At 37.7% G+C, this 20,793-nt stretch overlaps 2 protein-coding genes across 3 annotated transcripts; both read right to left on the reverse strand.

Moving 5' to 3' along the window:
* Positions 1–5,750: 5,750 nt before the first annotated feature.
* On the reverse strand, positions 5,751–15,724 carry LOC122664639 (ubiquitin-conjugating enzyme E2-17 kDa). 2 transcript variants are annotated; one of them, XM_043860550.1, is made up of 5 exons: positions 15,706–15,724; positions 15,515–15,602; positions 8,254–8,381; positions 7,055–7,159; positions 5,751–6,138 (listed from the first exon to the last, which is right to left on the reverse strand). In XM_043860550.1, exons 2-5 carry the CDS (start codon positions 15,582–15,584, stop codon positions 5,995–5,997), a joined length of 447 nt encoding a protein of 148 aa, XP_043716485.1. In that variant the 5' UTR covers positions 15,585–15,602; positions 15,706–15,724; the 3' UTR covers positions 5,751–5,994. The 2 variants fall into 2 exon arrangements, with proteins under 2 accessions (XP_043716485.1, XP_043716484.1); XM_043860549.1 differs by lacking the exon at positions 15,706–15,724 and having other exon boundaries at positions 15,515–15,652.
* Positions 15,725–18,462: 2,738 nt separating this feature from the next.
* On the reverse strand, positions 18,463–20,435 carry LOC122664638 (NDR1/HIN1-like protein 6). The gene is made up of 2 exons (XM_043860547.1): positions 19,687–20,435; positions 18,463–18,589 (listed from the first exon to the last, which is right to left on the reverse strand). Exons 1-2 carry the CDS (start codon positions 20,403–20,405, stop codon positions 18,574–18,576), a joined length of 735 nt encoding a protein of 244 aa, XP_043716482.1. The 5' UTR covers positions 20,406–20,435; the 3' UTR covers positions 18,463–18,573.
* Between the last annotated feature and the right edge of the window lie 358 nt (positions 20,436–20,793).

Genomic DNA, 20,793 nt, shown 5'->3' on the forward strand with positions numbered 1-20,793 from the left:
AAGTTTTGCTATAGATTACTCTTAATTACAAGTGTCCACCACGTCTTCTAAATTAATTACAAGTCAATTTTTCAATGAGTCCAGTGAAACAAGTTGCATCATTCGAGTTGACTCAGTTAAGTTTAATTTTGTAAGAATTGGGACCAATACATTAAGGCGATTTCAGTGAAAACCCCACTTTTTTATTGTATCGATCAATCTATATCAGTGTTGTATGGGTATCGATCTCTACTAATACAATTGATATGAAAAGAAACTCGGCTATGATCTCACCCAAATCCGAGTCCACTCGTACTCAAGAATCAGAATCGAATTGATTGAATAGGGCAATTCTTATTCTAACCAATGTACCCCGATCGTTTTCGATACAAAAATTAGGGTTAGGGCCAATTTAGATTAATTCTTATCCATTTCAGTCGGCTGCGACCGATTCAATAACCGATTCGAGTTTTTAAAACCTTAATTTAACTATAATTGTTGGTTCAAAGCAAGTTGCAGATTAAAAAAAAATTTTGAGAAACATATATATATATATATCTAATTCCACCACATGGGGGCTTGGCCTTAATTAGCTAACAATAAGCATATTAGAGAACTTAATAAAGCGTGCCTGCTGCATTAATTGATGAGTGGACAATAGTCTTTAGATGCTTAAATATGCCCTTGCCAAGAAGACCATGGTCGTCGTGTCACCTAGAGATTGGGTGGGAGAGTGGGATTGTGTGACCCTAGAAAGGATGTGTGACCCTAGAGAGGACCTAATAAAGGTTTTATCTAGCCAGCCTAAAAAACCATTAATGTGGCCGCAAGATTTGACTTTGACCTTAGTAAAACAATGTAATTACCAATAAGTGGAGTGGGGCCCCTAATGGAAGCATCTTATCTTATCATAATCAAAGAAGAATGAATCAAGTTGAAAAGGCTATCCCAATAGGATAGGAGGCCGGCTTGGGAAACTGTCCCTTCTGTGTTCTCTCCTTTTTTATGGTCCATTGTCCCGCGTTCCCTAGACCCTAAAAATCTCTCTCTCTCGCTCTTGTGGGTTTAGGATTTTTGGTGAGTAGTCTTTGTCTCCTAAGATTACGTTGTAGGAGTTGACTTGAATATCACATAAAATAGAATTAGAAGATACTTTGGAACCCAATGAAAATTAATTTAAAAAGGTACTCTCTTTTAGTGAGCTTGATGGGGTGCATGTCTTAATACACAGTGAAGAACCATGGAGTGGTATGGAATTGATGGGATGCATGTCTTAAGACACTTTCACTCTTCTTCCATACATCACAGTTCCATGATAATATCTCTCTCTCTCTCTCTCTCTCTCTCTCTCTCATATATATATAGAGGTAAAAGGGGTAAATGGATAGTTAAAAATCCGAATTTACATATAAATGACTAAATTCGTTTAGGGATATCTGTATCTAATTAAAGAATACTTGTATTTGATTGTATTTAATCCGTTTACAGGGAGAGTTATAATAACATTCGATCGAATCCTCCAATTCCTCACATGGGGGTGAAAATGATCACCCTACCCCCTGTCCGAAAACACTTCTTAAGATGGGATCCACTCCCCCCTTATTAGAGGAATTGAAAGAATTGGAAGTGCCCGCAAATTTGAGGTGATAATTGTTCATCCATAGTCCAATAAAAGCATTAAAACATCATAGATGAAGAGATTCTCAATCCCTTTTGTTTAACTTAATTTGAACCAGTCCACAGTGGAACCGTGGAGGAGTAAGCAACATGGCCAATAAAGCTCAATCAATGAAGAGCATTTTGGATAGCCAACAAATAAGGAACAATGGAGAGAGTGATTGTAAGAGCTTTGAGCTGTTGCTGCCTTCACCAACCACAATCTGTTTTTTTAATTTTTGGGTAGGAATAGAGGATGAGGACCAAGTTACTAATTGGGTCCCACCTGATATTTAGTTCATTCGCATGCGTCTCTTTTAAGTGTCTATAGTGGATGATGGTTTGATAGAGTGATAGATAAGAGCGTGAGGAGTTTTAATTGCCTCTCAACAACCCTGCCATTTTTCTCCAATCGCTGGAGCACTAACTTTTCCCTTTTTATACAAGAAAAATTTCTCTCCTTTTCCTTCACCCATGGTGAAGAGAGAATCTCTTTAAAAAATCACGAGATTTGATCCTCTGATTAGATCAAAAAAGGGTATTTCAGACCTTCATCAATAAAGCAAGTTTGAGAGTTAATGATGAGACTCACTATTCCAAGAGTCCAATTACATAGTCACATGACCAGGAGAGTGAAGGAAAACCTAGTCCAATCTTATTAGTATCAAAAAAAAGAAAAATTTAAATATTCTTAGAACAACCCACTAGGGGATTGAGCTCCTCTCTAGGGAGCCCAACACGCCTAGGGGGCATCCAGCTGTTGGGCTGTGCTGCACACATCCCTAGGCATGTATCGAGATGTGTGCGGCACAGCCCAACCCTTGTATGCCCCCTGGGCGTGCCTTGGGCGCTAAGCTCCCTAGAGAGGAGCCGGATCCCTACTAGGGTGGGGAGAGAGCGAGAGGGATCATGATGATGAAATATTAATTAAAGCCTAAAAGTAGACCCGACTGGGCTGGGTTTAGAACGGTTCAGACCAAAATTAAGGCCAAAATCAAACCTAGATAAAGTCAGGTGGGCTTAGGCCCACCAGTCTGATCTTCACAGCCCCACCCAAAGCCTTTTTCTTTTATCTTGTTTTTAACACTCTTTTGCCAATTACAAGTTTTTCCAAGCACTTGCACAGAATGTGTATACACATAAACTTCTGTTAACAGATCAATTAAATAGATTCATTTTCTTCATGTAAATAAGATAAAATAAATTGGCAGGCCTTGTCTTTTCTTATTCAGAGGCATACCCTCGTTCCTCCTTCATGCTACCTATGTTTGAACGCTCTGGAGTGACCTTTCAAGATGTTGGCCTAAAAGAGAAGAATTTTTCCCTTTGAACAGGGGTGGATATGACCTTTGGTGGTAATTCAGTCTGTGACCTTGAGACCAACCTTGCCTTTGACAATTGGCACCCCTATATACCATATTTGGATAAAACGTAATCTCATAAGGTGGCCTCTAAAATCTAAGTCTTTCCAGCAGATTTGGGACATTATCCTTTTGGGTTTTTTCCAAATGCCCCTCTCAAATTGTCCATTTGTATAGATGCACCCCTGAAACGTTACTATTTCCAATTATATCTTTACTTTCCAAACTTTGTAGCAATCTAGTCCAATTCGTTAGTTTGAGACGTTAGACGTTAGTTTTAGGAAATCTAATGACCAAAATGCCCTTGTGATTTAAAAAAAAAAAAAAAATCACCAAAATTAAAAAGTAAAGTGACCAAATTAGTCTCATCTTCCCCAAATCGTTTTAAGGTTTCAAATTGAAAATCGAAAAAACCTTAAAACCCTAAAATCCAACCTTTCCACCAAAAGAGATCATTTCAGAATCCAACCTTTCATCAATAATCCAAAGAGGGATGCTTTTTTGGATGATTTTAGGGTTTTTTCAATTTTCAATTTTAAACCGTAAATCATTTAGGGAAGATGAGGGCAATTTGATCACTTTACTCTTTAATTTTAGTGGGTTTTTATCATAAGAGTATTTTGGTCATTAGATTCCTTGAAACTAACGTCTAACCTCCCAGACTAACGGACTGGACTAAAGTGTTACAAAGTTTGAAAAATAAGGATGCAATTAAAAATAGTAAAATTTCAGAGATGCATCTGTACAAATGGGCAATTTGAAGGGGCATTTGGAAAAAACCCTATCTATCCTCTTTGATGTCAGAACAAGTTGTTTGTGGCCTCTTCTCGGGGCCTTCCCCGCTCATTCTAATTTGGGTGTGGCATTGTATATTTGTATTTGTTTCCTTCTTTGTGTCTCTTTGTCATCTTCTCGGGGTCTCCTTATAAGTTATAACTTTTCTCCTTTTGGTAATGAATTTTTTAATTATAAAAATAAATAAATAAATAAATTCGGTGAACTTGAACTGAGCACAAGATGTGTCTAGCCCATACTAAAGACACTATTAGGCCTCAGAACATTGGCGGAGCACATCTTCGTGAAACCCTGAGACCAGCTAATAGGACAGCTCGACAAGTAACACTATATCCTTTACAATGGCGACTCAGTTGAGTCAGTGATCAAAGCTTGGTGGAATTGATGAAATGAAGAAATTGAACTCTTATAAATTTTCACAGTGGGAGGTGGATGGTGATATTTAATTCACCTTCCTCATATCCAACCGACCCCTATGAGCTCTGGTTCTGTTGGGCTATCAGAAGTACGGCCGGGACAAGTTTATTGCTGTGGAAAGTAGTTTCTTGCAGAAGCAGATGATGAGTAAATTTAATTGCACTAGTGTGGTGGATAGATTCTTTATTGATTTTGGGACACTTATGTGAGAGAAGTACATTTCATTAGAACCGCGATCCGACCATGGTTTAAGGAATGGGTATTGGATCGCCCATATCAATGATATCGGTGGAACGGTACAGACCAAGGGGAGAAATGTAAAAAAAATCCGATTTTATTTTTTAAGAAAACAAGGGTAGATCTATCCGATACGGACCGATCCCGATATAGATTACTAAATCCCTGAATTAGAGTGTCATTTTTTGTTTTGCCAATTAAGCAGCATGGTTCCAGTATCCCTCCAATGAAGAAGATAGTATCGCTTCATTCACCCCTTGAGACCCTCGAAAGGATATTTCGATTATGAACTAAATAAGGTGAGGGAGTTAACGATGAACACTAAGTTCAATCATAACGTCACATAACCATTGGTGAAGGAAAACTTAATCCAAGAAGCACCGTGTAACTCTTATAGAAAGACTGTCTTGATTGGCCTGGTTTGTTTTTAATAAACGAACCATTTCAAGGTCAGCAACTTCAACAATTTCCGGGTCACATTGTAACAAGTTCGTACAACCCATCTCTTCATGTGGCGCAAGGGAATCAATCGGTCAGTAGGTTGTATTGTTTTCGGTGTGATAATGATGAATACGAAACCAAAAATAAGGAACCTTTGGTTTCGGCTTCTCTTATCTACCGGCTGCTCCAAATTTCGAATTCCTTTGATGACCACACTACCATCTGTTCCAAAATACCCTCCGCCCATAATCCCATTCACCAAGGGGCAGGAAAGGGCAGAAATGGATAACGGGAAGATAGTTTTGAACATATAAAAACCCAAAGATGGTGAGGGAAGGAATTTTTTTTGATAAAAGGGGAGTAAAGTTTATTGTCTTAGCCCATCAATTAAGCTAATCATTCCAGGATATCTAAAACTAGAACCTCTGTACGTGACGATGTTGAGACTTTCCTCGATGGTTTTTAAGTTATTTGGTTTCTCATCAAAAAACAAATAAAGGTTACTCAATGGTAAAGCATCTTTTCCCCAAAAGTCAATCAAATTAATAACAACTTCTTGGCCACGGGAAAAGCTTTTCCACAAGAATTGATCAGAAACAACAACAACAATTATAACAACTCAGCCTTATCCCAACTAAATGGGGTTTCAAACAAAGTAAAGAGGGAATGGAGAAGAAAAATGAAGAAATGAGATAAGAAAGAACCAAACGCAAATTGGCAGAGGCACCCTTTGACAAGCCATACCAAAATTATCAAAAGCTGCCTAAAACCCAAATTCCCATATCTCATGCATATCTCTTGGGTTTATTCACATATCATTTACAGGGAATAAAGAGGATCAATGACAGGTCGACAATGTATATATTTAAGAAACGGGCAATTTCTTTAGTCCAAAGATCAAATTCCCATACAAACAATTGGAAATACCATTAGTTTTTCTTTTTTAATGGAGGGCAAAGTTTGGACCTTTCTCTTCAGGTCTAGTTTAGGTATGAAGAGACGCATCAAACTTCAGTCATACAGAAATACTGAAAGACAAAAGGCCCCCCAGCACGAAAGGAATGTAGCCCTCCACACCACCACCCACCCTCTCCAGACACGCACACAACTAACCCATTGCATACTTCTGAGTCCAGCTCCTTGCAGTTGTCTCGTACTTGCTCCTGTCTGTCTTGTACATGTGAGCTATCTCCGGCACCAAAGGGTCATCAGGGTTCGGATCCGTCAACAGGGAGCAGATCGAGAGCAACACCTGAAATTGAAAACAAGGATCTTTCCAACCCTCTTAAGAAAAAATTTCACTGCATTCAACAGAATCACTGCAACTCCAAACTTCCAAGCATGACAACTCTATAATAGACAAGAAACAAACCTACGTTGTATTTCCTTATGATAAACTGCCACAACCAAGGATACCACCAGTCTAGGGCTGGCAATTAGTAGAGGTAAGGTCAATAACACAACCTTACTCTTGCACTATAGGGTCGAGAAAGGATTTTCCCACCATATTACCTGGCAGGTAAACAGTCGAGGCACATAAAACTTCACAAGGAGGGAATTATGTAAAGCACAACTCTTAAGACTGGGGGCTATAGTTTTGGGGTTTCAATAAAACTTAGACATTGTTCTAGGGATTTGGGTCAGGGAAATGGACTACAGATAGATAAGAGGGAATGTACGTCACCTGGGCCATGGTTAGTATATAAATATACACATACAAATAAAAGGGCATATGGCGTATCCAGTGCACAAGGCTCCCACCACTGCAGGGTCTGGAGAGGGTCATAATGTACACAGCCTTACCCCTGGCTTTAGCAGAGAGGCTGTTTCCAGACTCGAACCCGTGACCACTTGGTCACAGTGGAGCAACCTTACCGTTGCACCAAGGCCCACCCTCTAAATATACACATACAAATACACTAAAATCAGGCCCTATCCAGGTCAAAATCAACCTTGTTATAGTGACCCCTTTCAACATTTTTTTGTTCTGATGATCTGATGATAACTTGTGGGCAAGGTTTGATTTTTGAACTGGGAATCAACGTTGTCTTGCTCATTCCAAATAAATATTCAGGAACTCAATTTATCCTCTCCTTTGGTGGCCAATTACTATTATTGATCAGCTATCAGAAACAGTGTGTCAGGTATAGAAGTTACAGAGGAAGAACCTTAGAAATAGTCAAGGCAGGGCTCCACTGCTCCTTCAAGATGTCAAGGCAAATGCTGCCATTGCTATTGATATTTGGATGGAAAACCTTCGTCCTGAAAGCAACCTGCACAGCCCATCCACTAAGTAAAAAGAGAGCATAAACTCTATTTAGTTATCTTTTTCATACAACTATTTAGTCATCAAACTACACATAGTATATAATAATTGGGAAAGGATTCTCTAGGCTGGCCTGTCTAGTGAGGTATCCCTAGACCAGTGCCTTTTGAGTGCTTTAATTTGCCATGTGATAGCTTAGTTGGTCCTCAAAATTCGTAGACAGCTAGTCAATGTCACCTTTAAGTTGTGCTAAATTTCAACCCAAAAGAATTTTATCAAGCAACACAACCAACAAGCCAATTTTGGTCAATCTTTGGATGGGTTAGAGAAACAGTTCAATACATGAGAGCCATACGATACAGTTTGGCTCCAAATTTAACATATGACCGATCCACATGGTTCTTTACTCTCCAACAGTTAAAAATTGTCTGAACAGCTCTCCATCAATCTGACAACTGAAAATGCTAGGGGAAAAAAATTAACTAGATGATCGACCATAGGTCCAGAGGAAGTGGCTCAGTGAATTGTCAAACAGAGAACTAAATTCAACCCACTCCATGCACTTTTAAAGGTAGCATATCATATACCAGGAACTTGACAATGTGCTCAGGCCATGGTTTATTGGACCAGGAATGGGGAGTAGATTGGTCCAATCAATCCCAATTTGGATAAATTCTAATCTGCTGACAGGATGAACAGTTCAAAGCCAATCCACAGAGAATTTCATAGGATCAGCCAATTGTACCAGCCAAAATCTTGTGTTGGACAGAAGCAATTATATCCCAGGGATGGCCACTCCTTAAAAGCATGGTTTTGACAAGGAACCACCCCCATCCCTCACCCCTGCCCCCCCCCCCCCCAACTCAAGTAAAACAGTCTCTTCACTAGTATGCTACTTGTGCGTTTCTAAAGCATGGTTTGCCCTTACTCTAAGAACAGCCTTCAAGGAAGTTGGTACACCACTTCCTCCTTCAAATATTATGCATCATAACCTATTAAAAAAATAATCCTAAAGCACTAGCATCAAATAAAAGAAGGATGTACTTGATGTGAAGCCACATTCAAAAAATTCACATAGAGCAATTAGAATTGGAGCAATACCTTTGGTGGTTTAAATGGATAATCAGGAGGAAAATGAATAGTAACTAAAAAGACACCCCCTGCATAAGGACTGTCGGGGGGACCCATAATAGTTGCTTGCCAATGAAACATGTCTTCAGCAACAGGGCCTGAAAACAAACAATAAATGTCTCAGAGACGGATGAACTGACAAATCAATTAAACAAAGTTGATGTTTCAGAATCTTCCCAATTTGCTGGTGAAAATAGAGCATTGTTCAAGTTTTAGAACATAAGGTTTGTTGATGCAAAAGATCATGAAGATGTATAATAATATTTTATTAGATACTTGTAAAAATAGGGAGTGGTTCAAATATTATAAAATAAAGCTCGCAGTCTTGCTAAATACAATCTAGAAAAAGAAACCAAACACGAGTGATCTTCAATAAAGATATCAAACACATATCCAATCTAAATATTTCAAAAATATGTATCAAGGGTAATGCACACCTCCCTATAAATATATTCTCTGTCCTATATTTTTATTTATTAATAGTATTTATATAGTGGTTTAAAAGTGTAAAGATATATGCCACGAGAGGAGTGTCCCTATTGTGGGTTCCCTTATTGCTTTGTGTCTTTAATTGCTAGTAAAGTTAGGAGGAGTTGGTTGTCAGTTTCCTAATCTAAGTAAGTTTCCTGTTTAGACAAGGTTTAGTTTCCTATTCAGATTACAATTGTATTTACAAGTTTATAAATAAAGGCACAACCCACCATATTGCAGACTGAATTTATCATGATTCAGCACACCCTCTCCCATTGTTCCGTCTTTCTGCCCTTCATAAATTCTGGTTTGCTTTCTATTGGTTTTGTCACAAAAAGCATTCTCATGAATCATTTGATCATGACACATCGGTTCTCATGTAGGGATTACTTGCTAAAGGAATTGCTCCGATTCGATCAATAATGGGATTCTTGGCCAGAGAAAGTTCTGTGACATGGATGCCCAGCCCAACTCAACTCGATCGGTCGGTTGGCCCACCTAACCAGATGGTTTTTTTTTTTCCATTCTTCCCCATGGCTTCATACAGATATTTCTCTAAAAGCATTCTATGATCATACCAGCTGTCGCCATTGTCTTAAGTTCACCACAGAGCATCCCTTTCATAGGATCAAACACAAATGGAACATGTTCTTGCTTGTCACTACCAATCCCATTTATGAGAACATTTCCGAGTACTACCACATGCCAGTGCAATTTCATCAGATTACACTGTACACTGGAAATAAATCACATTGTTCACCTCATAGCTCATCCTCATAACACAAGTTCTATAGCTTCTCCAATTCAATGTACAAGCTATTATAATTTAATCATTACAAAGAGCTTCATGTGCACCATCCACAATCAGCATAGACAATTCCAAACTAAACAATGACTCGCAAAATGACAGAGACAACACCAACTAAACTAAGTTATAACATAATCTTGTATTCAGCAACTGAACCTAAAGACAACCAAGCAAATATGTTAATACTAATCAATTGTCATTGCAACTATCCAAAATGCAAATCCAGAAGACCTTTTTTACCACCACTGAGGGGAAAATTTTTCCCTGCCTTGTCAAGCAAGTCCAAAAATTTTTCTACTACAGAAAATTTGATTTTGAGAAATATGAGACACAAATGCAGTCTAAACTGATGGTAAATCTGCTGTTTTCTTCAAGGTTGACAATAGGAATCATCTAGAATTTTTATCTCAAAGAAAAGGTAGCAAGCACAAACATCTTTCACAAGCCCTGCCATGCAATACAACTCAACTCAGACTTTTCACAATTAAATGAGGTCAGCTACATGGATCTTGTTTCACCCTTCAGCTCATTTCAAATCCATGTTAGTTGTCAACCCAAATCCATTCATGTATTTTCTCACCACTTCTTCCCAAAGCCATTTTTGGCCTACCCCTTGGTCATTTAACTCTTCAAATCTGCATCATATCACTCCTCCTTAACCATCAAAATTCAGTCTTGTGTATTGGCTTCAATACCATTTGAACCATCCATTTGTTAGAAAAATTCACCTCTACACACCAAGTCATTGGTGGAGAAAAGGTTTCAAATGACATTGAAAATTCAAATTTTCTTAACATTTGATTTGAAAAGGACAGGTTTAAACTAGGTCCCCAATAAGTCAACAGATAAACTTCAAAACCCGACCTTTTGCATTTTATCTGAACCATGACTGTAGACAACATTGAGTTTAAAGAGAAAATTAGATATCATATTAGGCAACAGATACAGTTAGAATGTTCAGCACTTCTTCCGATCAAGGAATGTGAGGACCCATATTATCCATAAACCAACAAAACATATATTTTCAATGAAACAATTAAAAATTGTCTTATCACACTTTGTAGTTTTTAATTTAGTCAAAATAACACTTGTAGACACCAGACTTGGTCTGGTGGTTATGCCGCTGGCAGGCCCTGGGCTTGGGTATCGGTTTCAAGACCCCCCACCACCGCATATTGCAGTGCAAATTGCCACTGCAACCCCCCCCCCATCCGTAGGACCCCCCCCTCCCCCCCCCCCAAAAAAAAAATCAGTTATCAATGAAATTCTCTTTAATTTATTTATGCACACATTTATCATTTATTTTTCATATATGAGAAGTCATCAGTGTCATGTATTCATCTATTTAACAAAAAAAATTATGTAAGTGATATTTACTCTTCATAATGGATGTTTTCAGCTGCCTTCCAGGCATAAATAATGTCTTGCATCTCACTTTCGCATTTGGAAAAGCCAGTTACACATTTAATTGGCAGAAACAACGTTTCAAATGACTACAAATTTTTTATTTATTATTACTACATTTGATTTGATTGCAACCTATTTTGAAAAGAAAATTTAACCAGGGCTTGTACAAAAACCTGGAATTTCAACAATAAAGGGAGTACCCAGTGCACGAGGCTCCTGCCACTACGGGGTCTGGGAAGGGTCACAATGTACGCAGCCTTACCCCTGCTTTCGCAGAGAAGCTGTTTCCAGACTCAAACCCGTGACCACTTGGTCACAATGGAGCAACCTTAACTGTTGCACCAAGGTCCGCCCTCAATATTTAGTAAAATCCAAAATCTGAACTTTCTGCTTTTTATTGAACCATGTTCTGAGCAGGAGATTGCAATCAATATTCAAAACTGATTCACAGTCATGATGCCCATAAGAAGGGAGCGAAAAAAAGTTTCACAGAAATCAACTCTATCTCAAAAAAATATCTACACTTCACTTACATGCAAATGGCAAACTTATCAAAGAATACTTCCATGTTTATTGAAGCATGTACCAACCCATTTAAATTTATCTTACAAATGTGTAGACTTGTTAGAGGCACATGATCGAAATAATAGAAACACAAAAAGGAGTGGCAAGAAGGGCCCCAGTGAAGGCTGTACAAATCTCACATTATATAAAAACTAATAACAAATAATAACTACCTAAAATAGTGACCAATGAAATTTATCTTAATTTCACCATACCCTAAGAATAAGAGGCATCTATTGATAGAACCTAATATTAACTCTGTAATATAAACACTAGATGGAAGTAGTGAATCTCCCACCACTCTGAACCCCAAGGGGGTTAGCTCAGTTGGCAAAGACCAACAACAACAACTCAGCCTTATCCCAACAAAATGAAGTCGGCTGCATGGATCCTTACCCTTCAATCAGCTATAATTGAGGTTATAAACTATGCATGTCTTTCCTCGCTTCTTCTCCTAGGGTCATTTTAGGTCTTCCCCTGGCTCTTTTAGTTCCTTAATCAGAATCAAACCAGTCCTCCGTACTGGAGCACCCGAAGACCTCCGTTAAACATGGCCATGCCACCTTAAACGACTTTCTCGTAGCTTATCATGTATCAGAGTTACTCCCAAATCAGCTCTAATATGATCATTCCTTATTTTATCCTTCATAGTTATGCCACACATCCATCTCAACATCCTCATCTCTGCTACATTGAGTTTATAAAATGCTCAATATTCCACACCATACATCATAGCTGGTCGTATGACTATCCTAAAAAATTTTCCTTTAAGTTTTAAAGGAATACATCGATCAAACAACACTTTGGACGCACCGCTCCACTTTATCCATCCTATTTTAATTCTCTGTGAAACATCATCCTCCAAATCACCTTCTTTTTTTATGATTGAGTCCAGATACCTAAAATAATCACTTTGTAGAATCACCCTCTTGTCAATTTTCACCATCTCATTATCCATCCTAATATAACTGAAGTTACACATCATATACACCGTCTTCGTTCTACTTATTTCAAGATTCCAAGGTTGACCTACATAACTCCAACTTGACGTTAATCCCTATTTTTGTCTCATCCACCAAAACAATATCATCAGCAAAAAGCATACACCAAGGAACCACATCTTGAATGTCTCTGGTTAAATCATCTATGATAATTGCAAACAAATAAGGGCTTGAAGTTGATTAACCCAATTGTAACTGGAAATTGATGCAATTATGTGTAGGAATTAGGATTTATTTTTTGAGTTAAAATTTGTAATTTTCTTTTTATTATTTATTCTTGATAGAATCGTACGTTGAGTTAGAGCTAGAATTTGAGTCCAATATAGAGTTAGACTCTATTTCAGTTTCAGGGTAGGATTAGGATTGCTTGAGTCTTTAAATACTTTAGTAACAAGTATTTTCAGATTTGAGAGTTTTGGATAAAAATTATTTGGGTTAAGTCAATGGCTGACATGAGCCTTGCGGGCCTTTCTTCTCCCCTCTTCTGATATCTTCTTCTTCTTCTTCTCCTTCCATTCTTCCTATCATCTTCCCAATCTCAGGTTTTGTTCTGGCAGAAGAACAATTATATCTAGTTATGTTCTAGCAGAATAGTGAATAACAGAGGGTTTGTCGGAACTCCTTCGGCAGAGCTCTATCTGGTCCAATATCTTGATCGAAAGTGGGGCTTTCATAGGCGATAGAAACCCTGGAGTTTCTTTCCCCAAGCCATCCTTTGTAGTGAGCAAGTATACCAGTTGCAGATCTGGTTTTCCTTTACTGCCATATCCAGTTCTGTAGTTGGTCTTTGTTTTGGTGCTTCCCTGATGGTTTTTCTATGATCTGGAAACAATATCACTAAGGATTACGAACCTGTTCGAATCTTTTTGCATGCATTCAGAGCTTGAGTTGGAGGCCTGAATCAATCGCACGGAGCTTCCTTACCGCTGGTTCTGTTGTGCTCCAAGGTTGAAGACGATCTCTATTTCCTTAGGTAAATAAACCCCTTTAATTTACTTTTTCCTATTTTACCCTTCCTAATATGAATCTTATCCATATTTTGTTTTCCCATTCCAAAACTACCCCTTTCACTCATACGCACCTTTCCTTTATTTGTTCAAGTCTTTTGTGCTTCTAATAATTACAAATCTGCCATCTCTCCTTTACAACTTCAGATTAATTACAATACTACCATTCCTATCATAACTTTCAGTTATTTACCATTCTGTCATTGGTTATATAAACTTCTACATATTTACGGATTGCCATCAATCCTTTTATTTGAGTCCTCTATTATTCAGGTAGGCCCATAAGCGAACCTAATAGGATATACTGACCCGTGTTCCGCACCAGGAATTCACCAATAGTTCTTACACTAGTCACCACACCATCATACAAATCTTAATTATGTCTACATATTTACTTGAAACACTACTCTTCTCTAATACTTGCTGGATTAACTCTCTAAGAACTCTGTCATAGGCTTTTTTTTGGTGAATAAAGATTATATGGAAATCCTTCTAGTAGTCTCTAAATCTTTACATTAGTCTCCTAAGTAAATAGCTTTCGTCATGGATCTTCTTGGCGTAAAACCAAATTGCTTCTACGTAATAATAGTTTCTTGTCTTAACATATAGTATGACTCATTATTTTTATGCCTCTATAGTTTTTGCAACTCTAAATATCACCTTTATTTTTGTAAATCAGAATGTTACGTGCAAGGATAATCTAAAAATAAAATAAGAAAACAAAGAGAAATAATAAGGAGAACAAGAGATGAGATAGAGAGATATATAATAGGGGGATAGGGGTTTTGGGGATTTACGGACGAAGCGGGCCAGACGTTCTGGCGCAATTGGGAGGCCACCAATCCTCTTCTCAAGATAAATCTAGAGAGATAATTTAGGATAACTAATTGTGTTGTCTCTTTCATTATCATCCAATAAAGAAGGTATTCCACGTACACACAGTTACCGTAACTTACAACAACTACTAAGTAACTTCCCCATAAGGTAATCCACGTACACACAATTACCGTAACTTACAACAACTACTAAGTAACTCCCCCCTCCCCCCCCCCCCCCCAATTCTCCTACTATCTTAGGTAACTAAGTTCCCAACATCTCCTAACTACCCATACGACAACAACTCATGCTATTAAAAATAATAACTCATAATTACCCACAATAACTACATCACAATGTCTACCTATTTTATAGGCAAGTAACACAGAACCACAACACTTCTCCTCCATCCATTGGGCATTTTGTTTGTGCTCAAGCAATGACCAACACCTCACAATTAATCAACTCGCTTGGGGCCTATCTATCTTAATAATAATAAAAAAAAGATCCATCACTTTGTACATAGTAACAAAATATGGTACAGATATGTCTTGGAAGGAATAAGAGTACAACAGGATGATCCCCTAAATAGAAGTTTAAACTCATAAGCTATTCCATCCTATGCAATAATTATAGCTTTTTCCCCCCAAGTAAAAAGTGGTGGATATGCAGGAACAACATTCCATGGAAAGTAGAAACCTTACATATTGTCTACCCATGACGACGTACCATAGCAACGAATTTAAATGTCAAGAAGACAAATTGCACTCTAATGACTGGAATCATCTAAATCCATGGACAAAAAGGAGTTTTTTCTTCTTTACATGCAGTAGGGAATTCTATGCTAGCTTTCCAAATAAAACCTGAAAAAGAAGGAAAAAACACTGCAGTGTCCGAATAGCTGAAGTTTTGCCTCACGACCTTTCCAATTTCATTTACCATAGTGATGAACACACTATCAGAAACTAGTATCGCTCCTAATTGATTTAACTAAAGCCAGAATCAACATGAAGTAGCCAAGCGCAATAATTACAAACTAACAATAATAACAATAATTCCGAACACAACAACGATAACAACAAAAGCAGCATCCAGGAGAACAACAACACACAAACAACAAAACAACTGCAGATCGAGCTCGCGATCAAGGATTATACCTGCGCTGCAAGATGTAGGAGGATCTTTTTGGAGATCCTTCAGTTCTTTCAAGATCCGCTTGGAAGCCATCGCGAAACCCTAGATCAACTCAGATGGAGGGAGATGAGGAAAGAAGAAAGAAAAAAAGTGTCTTGAGCACGAAAAGAAGAAGCTGGAAACAACACGAAAGCTTGTTTGAGCTGAGTATTACCTGCGAGATTTGATCCTCCTCAGTCCTCTCTGCCTTTTATCGGAATCTCTGGAATTATAGAAACTGAGAAAACATAGGAATTATTGACATTTTATAACCTGTTCTGCTTAGTGCTCTGTCACAATACTCGACTCGACCGACCCCTGATTGGCCATGCTTTTCTGTGGGCCCTACAGTTTTTTTTTCAAAAAACAAATGGAATTTCAAACCGGCTGGAGAACCGGTTCACCCAGGCTGTGCTGTCAGTAACTCCACACTTGCGACCGGTGAATCGGTTTGCTGGTTTGATTGATTGTAGAAACCACCCACTTAATTTTTGACATGTGGAAATTGGAAAGTGATGGGACAATTCTAACCTTTGGATAGACAATGTATGGGTGGAATCGACCACTCACCCAAATTCAATAATTCGTTTTTGTCATATAATCAATTATTGTTTTGTTTGGATTTTGGAATGAATGGGCATTTTCCATTCTACTATACATGGTTTTCCATTCGCTTCTTCCATTTTTTTGAGAACCTTCATTTTTAAAGACTTGTTTTCTCATATGGTCAATTCTTTATTTTTTTGAGACGGCAAAGAAATGAAGACTTCCAGAATACTAAAAAAATGTCAAATTTTCTTCTCTTGCCAAATAATTATATTATTATTTAATTTTATTGATGCCATTGTACGTGTTCTTATTGGCCTCTACATTAATGCAAGGTCACGCGATCGGGCACCAATCTCATGCCCATCTATTTGAATCAAGTTTTGCTTGTAACTCTAGAGGTAAAGTCGAACTTCATACTTAAACAGAGAGAGAATGATGACCCTCGATTCTCTAAACCGTAGATAAAATGAAAATTTCTCCTTCCACTTTAATGTTCAAGTATTTTCGTAACTATTGAATCTAATAATTTTTTAAAGTTTTTATTGCTCCATCTAGTGATACCTTATTTGGGGAAAATCTACCTAAATGACTAGAAACCAGCATGGATAAGGAGGCTTCCAAGTTGTGTTGTGAACTAAGCGAGATCGTTTGGAAGGATTGCCTTGCATGCCACATTCAAGAAGATATAAAAAATATATATATTATAATGGTACTTTTATCAATTCTAATTTTTCAATTTTCATTGATTAAAGTGCTCTTTTATTTTTTTTCCCTAACCCTAGAAGATGGCATGCAAGAGTTATCCATGGGGTTTGTTTTTTTTTTAATGCAAAGTGGGTCTATAAAGGGGAAAATTTTTAAAGCCTCATTCGGCAATAAAGCCCATGGACAAAGCCTACATACATATACGTCCAATAGATGGAGATTTCCTAACCTGATATAAGAGGAAAGGTCCCCCCTCAATGGGGGTTATTCCTACCATATGATTGATTGATTTGGTTTTTCTTTCATTAAAGTGAAAAAGATGTTAAAATTTTAAGGGTGTCAATTGCTTTGGTTTCAGTTATTCAATTTTGTTTGGTTCAAGATACAAAATGTATAAATCAAAATCGAACCAGTAATAGGAATACATTTTCCAAATAAAAAATCGAATTGACTCGATTTGGTTTTGATTTCATATTTGATTTAGGTCCTATTTTAGGTGTTTGGGCTAACTTTTTACATTTTAGCCAACAAAGGAACCATTGGTTGTTAGCGTCATCATCCACAAAAAAAAAATTTGAGCATTTAAAAAATAATAGAATTTATCATCCACATTGATTGAAATATTAAAGAAAAATATAATTCTGTTCGGTTTCTTATTCGATTCAAAAATAAGTAATTCGACTTGGTTCAACGGTTTTAGTCATGAAACCGACTGAAAAAGGACTCCAACTTTTGAAACCAAAATCAAATCGTTTTAATAGGTAGCGCCCACTTTGGATTAGCCATGCATCAAATTATGGGGAAGAACTTCATCGTATGTGTCTCATGTTGCCTAGCTTAAAACAACACAGAGTTGCCGCTCACTCTAATAAATATTGTATCTTTTTTTTTCTTTTTTTTCTTTTTTATGAGAATAAATATTGTATCCTTGAGATTAGTTATATGCTTGCCCTTGTATTTTTATTTGACTTTTCAATCATTCTCATACCATTTTCTTATGCATGTCAAGATTCAACTATAATAAAAACATAACGTATTAAGACCATGTTTGGTATACATTCTCATAATAGACTTTGGGTCTAAACCACATTTTAAAAGGAGAAAATAGAAAACAACTAGATTCTAGAATGCATTTTTGGGAACCATTGTTCAATGGGTTTTATAATTAGTAGATAAACTATGTGCTAATTTGGGATCCCATATTTTCATCTATACCATATTACCCAATGCTTGGCTCAAATTATTAAAGTTGAATTTTCAACTAGTTTGTGGAGTTACAAATACACTTGGTTGCTCCAATAATGGTCAGAACCTTTGTATGCTACCTTGGAAACCAAGGATCAAGTAGTCGTATGGTGAAAACCCTCTTCTATCAACTAGTTTTTAGAGTTTCATATATAAAATTACAAATCCCTGATAGTGTGTAGTAATAATTTTTTAGCCAAGCAAAGTCCAATCACTGAACACATGGAAATGTAAAAAAGCAAAATGGATCATGGTAACATTTCACAGTTCACACTAATGTCACACTATCCCAAAATGCAATGGGCATAAAAAAAGATGACTACTTGTTTCAACACATCCCCCAAAAAAATATATATCACTAATTAGCCACATACTGAAATTAGCATATGATTTCTACTTATGGATCATTTAATAAACAAAAATTATAAGAAGAAGAAAGAAACAACTTATTATACATATCACAACTCAAAACAACAATACAACATTTGAATTCATCAATAAGGTGGCTTTGTGTTACGCATTTCCCTTTTTATGGAAAAGAATGTTATCTTATGTTGATCCTGCAATCAAACAACGACAATGTAAGTCCCAAAGAGATAAAACGTTAGGACTGTTTGTTTAAAATTAAAGATGTCATTTCATGCAAAGAGGGAGAGAGAGGGGGGGTGCTAGAGTACCCTCCTTCGCACGAGGCTCAAGTAATCTTTTCCCAATTTTTAGATGGTACAACTAGGTGTGTAGTCCATAAAACGCCAAGGTTGATGAATCATTTAGGAAAAATTCTAGTAGAAATAGATGTTAATATTTTATATGATTTTATAAAAATTAGTAATTTTTAAATAGAAGAGGGTCCTCTGAGCAAGTGGCATAGAGAAACACCCTATTGGCTATTGCTATGCGATAAAATAGTATCAAATATTGAAGGGCAACAAGGTCATTACCCTATCCCAGCGGCTCAGAGAACATTTTCCCTCTAATTTGGAATCGTAATGTTTCAACATCAAAAGTTTCATGAAGCTAGCAAAATCCTGTTTATCTTTCTATATACATTTGATGTAATTTACTAGATGTTGCATCAATAAACTCAACAATTTTGAGTAGGTTTTCTAGTTGGGCCACCTTAATGTCAAGTGATAGCATCTAATCAAGCCACTGGCTAGGTTAAATGGGGCACAAAGTGGACAAGTAAACCTAATGGTGCAATCAGGCCAGATTTCCCAAAACCTCAGTCCAACCCTAGGTCTCCTTAACTCAATCCAAGCCCAACCTGAGGTCAGATAAGGATATTTCAGTCAAGGCCCATCCCTATTGAGCTCAGCCCAACATAGCCTAGCTCTGATTGATCCTAATTGAGCTGGGTTAACCTTGATTGACCCTAATTACCCCTAATTTTTACCAATTCCGATTCCAATTCTTATAATCATGACCCATATGAAGTCAGTTACCTTCATTAAAACTCAAGGTCTCTATTTGATTGTGTTTCCTACGCTCTTCAATGGGTGAGCACGCCTTGACATCTACCCAGAGGGCCGAGACATCATCTCATGTAACCTTGTGAGTAGGCGTGGGAAACACCACCAAGTGGAGATCTCTTGCCCATTATTAATTAGTAAGGTTGACAGAATTTACCGAAAAAGTTAAAATGAATCATTCTTACCATTTGAAAAGGTTGACGGTGCACTGGGGTGTGTTGCCTGCGCTTAAATCCTTCAATGTGACGCCTCCGCACAAAACGTTCACCGCCAACTTCCCCAACGTCAATTTCTCCACACCTACCCCGAATCTAGTCCGAACCTCCACGCGAACCAACATACTCTTGCTTCGGAACTGAGCCTTCAGCTTCAAACCTTCGCCATCGTCTATCAAAGCGTGCTTCACCTGTGTCGCAAACTTCAAAGCCGTTATGTTCTGCTTCGCCTGAGTGAACCTTGGTATGGATACCGAACCTAAATCAACGTCATTGCCAACGGTCATCCGAACCTCACTCTCATCGTAGTAAAATGTAATTTTCTTGCGGTTCGGATTCTTAGCTTCAAGCCTCACGACCGTTTGGGAATCTAGGTAAGTTCCGTCAGATGTGACGGAGATGTTAAAGCGAGGAAACTGGATGGACTGCAAGCGATAGATTGGGAGTTTTGGATCGAACCACAGGTAGAAGAGTGCACCGGCGGCGGCAATGAGGACGATGAGAAGGAGTAGGAAGATGCAGAAGAAGCAACAGCAGATGCGACAGCAACCATGGCGTTTTCGTTTCGGCTGGAATGATGGAGGAAGAGGCTGTTTCCGGATTTGTGGTTTTGGTGCCGTGGAGATCGGGGCGTTTGGGTCTTTGTAACCTGGTGGTTTTTGTAATACCGGTTTCGTTGCTTCTGTCATTTTTTTAAGATTGATTGATTGTTTTAGCTCCCTCTCTGTCTTTCTCCCAAACTCTGGAACAGGAAAAGTAATGGAAAAATCCTTCTCAAAAGCTAATAAAGAGAGGATTTTGTATTGACTTCCAAGCAAATTGTGCAAATTGGGAAATTTCAGAACGGATTGGGGATTGGATGCGAAACCGACAAGAAACTTCCAGGTTGGAAGAACGATTTCAAATAAACTAAGCAGTAAATTAATATGAATTATTGTCGGAAAGAATGAGAACTAAGGAAGAATAAATATCAATTGAAGAGCTGAATAAAGTAAAATCTGATATAACTGGAGCTGAAAAATACTCTCTTTAGTGAGATCGGAGGAACCTCTTCTAAAGAGAAAAAAAAGAATCACG

The sequence above is a fragment of the Telopea speciosissima genome, chromosome 6 (genome assembly GCF_018873765.1).
Source record: "Telopea speciosissima isolate NSW1024214 ecotype Mountain lineage chromosome 6, Tspe_v1, whole genome shotgun sequence".
Lineage (NCBI taxonomy): Eukaryota > Viridiplantae > Streptophyta > Magnoliopsida > Proteales > Proteaceae > Telopea > Telopea speciosissima.

Coding starts and splice junctions, on each gene's coding strand:
- LOC122664639 (XM_043860550.1), bottom strand. CDS start 15,584: ATGGCTTCCAAGCGGATCTTGAAAGAACTGAAGGATCTCCAAAAAGAT. Junction 8,382..15,514: donor TCCTACATCTTGCAGCGCAG/GTATAATCCTTG, acceptor GTTTGTTTTCAG/GCCCTGTTGCTGAAGACATG. Junction 6,139..7,054: donor CTGCCTTGACTATTTCTAAG/GTTCTTCCTCTG, acceptor TTTCAATTTCAG/GTGTTGCTCTCGATCTGCTC.
- LOC122664638 (XM_043860547.1), bottom strand. CDS start 20,405: ATGACAGAAGCAACGAAACCGGTATTACAAAAACCACCAGGTTACAAA.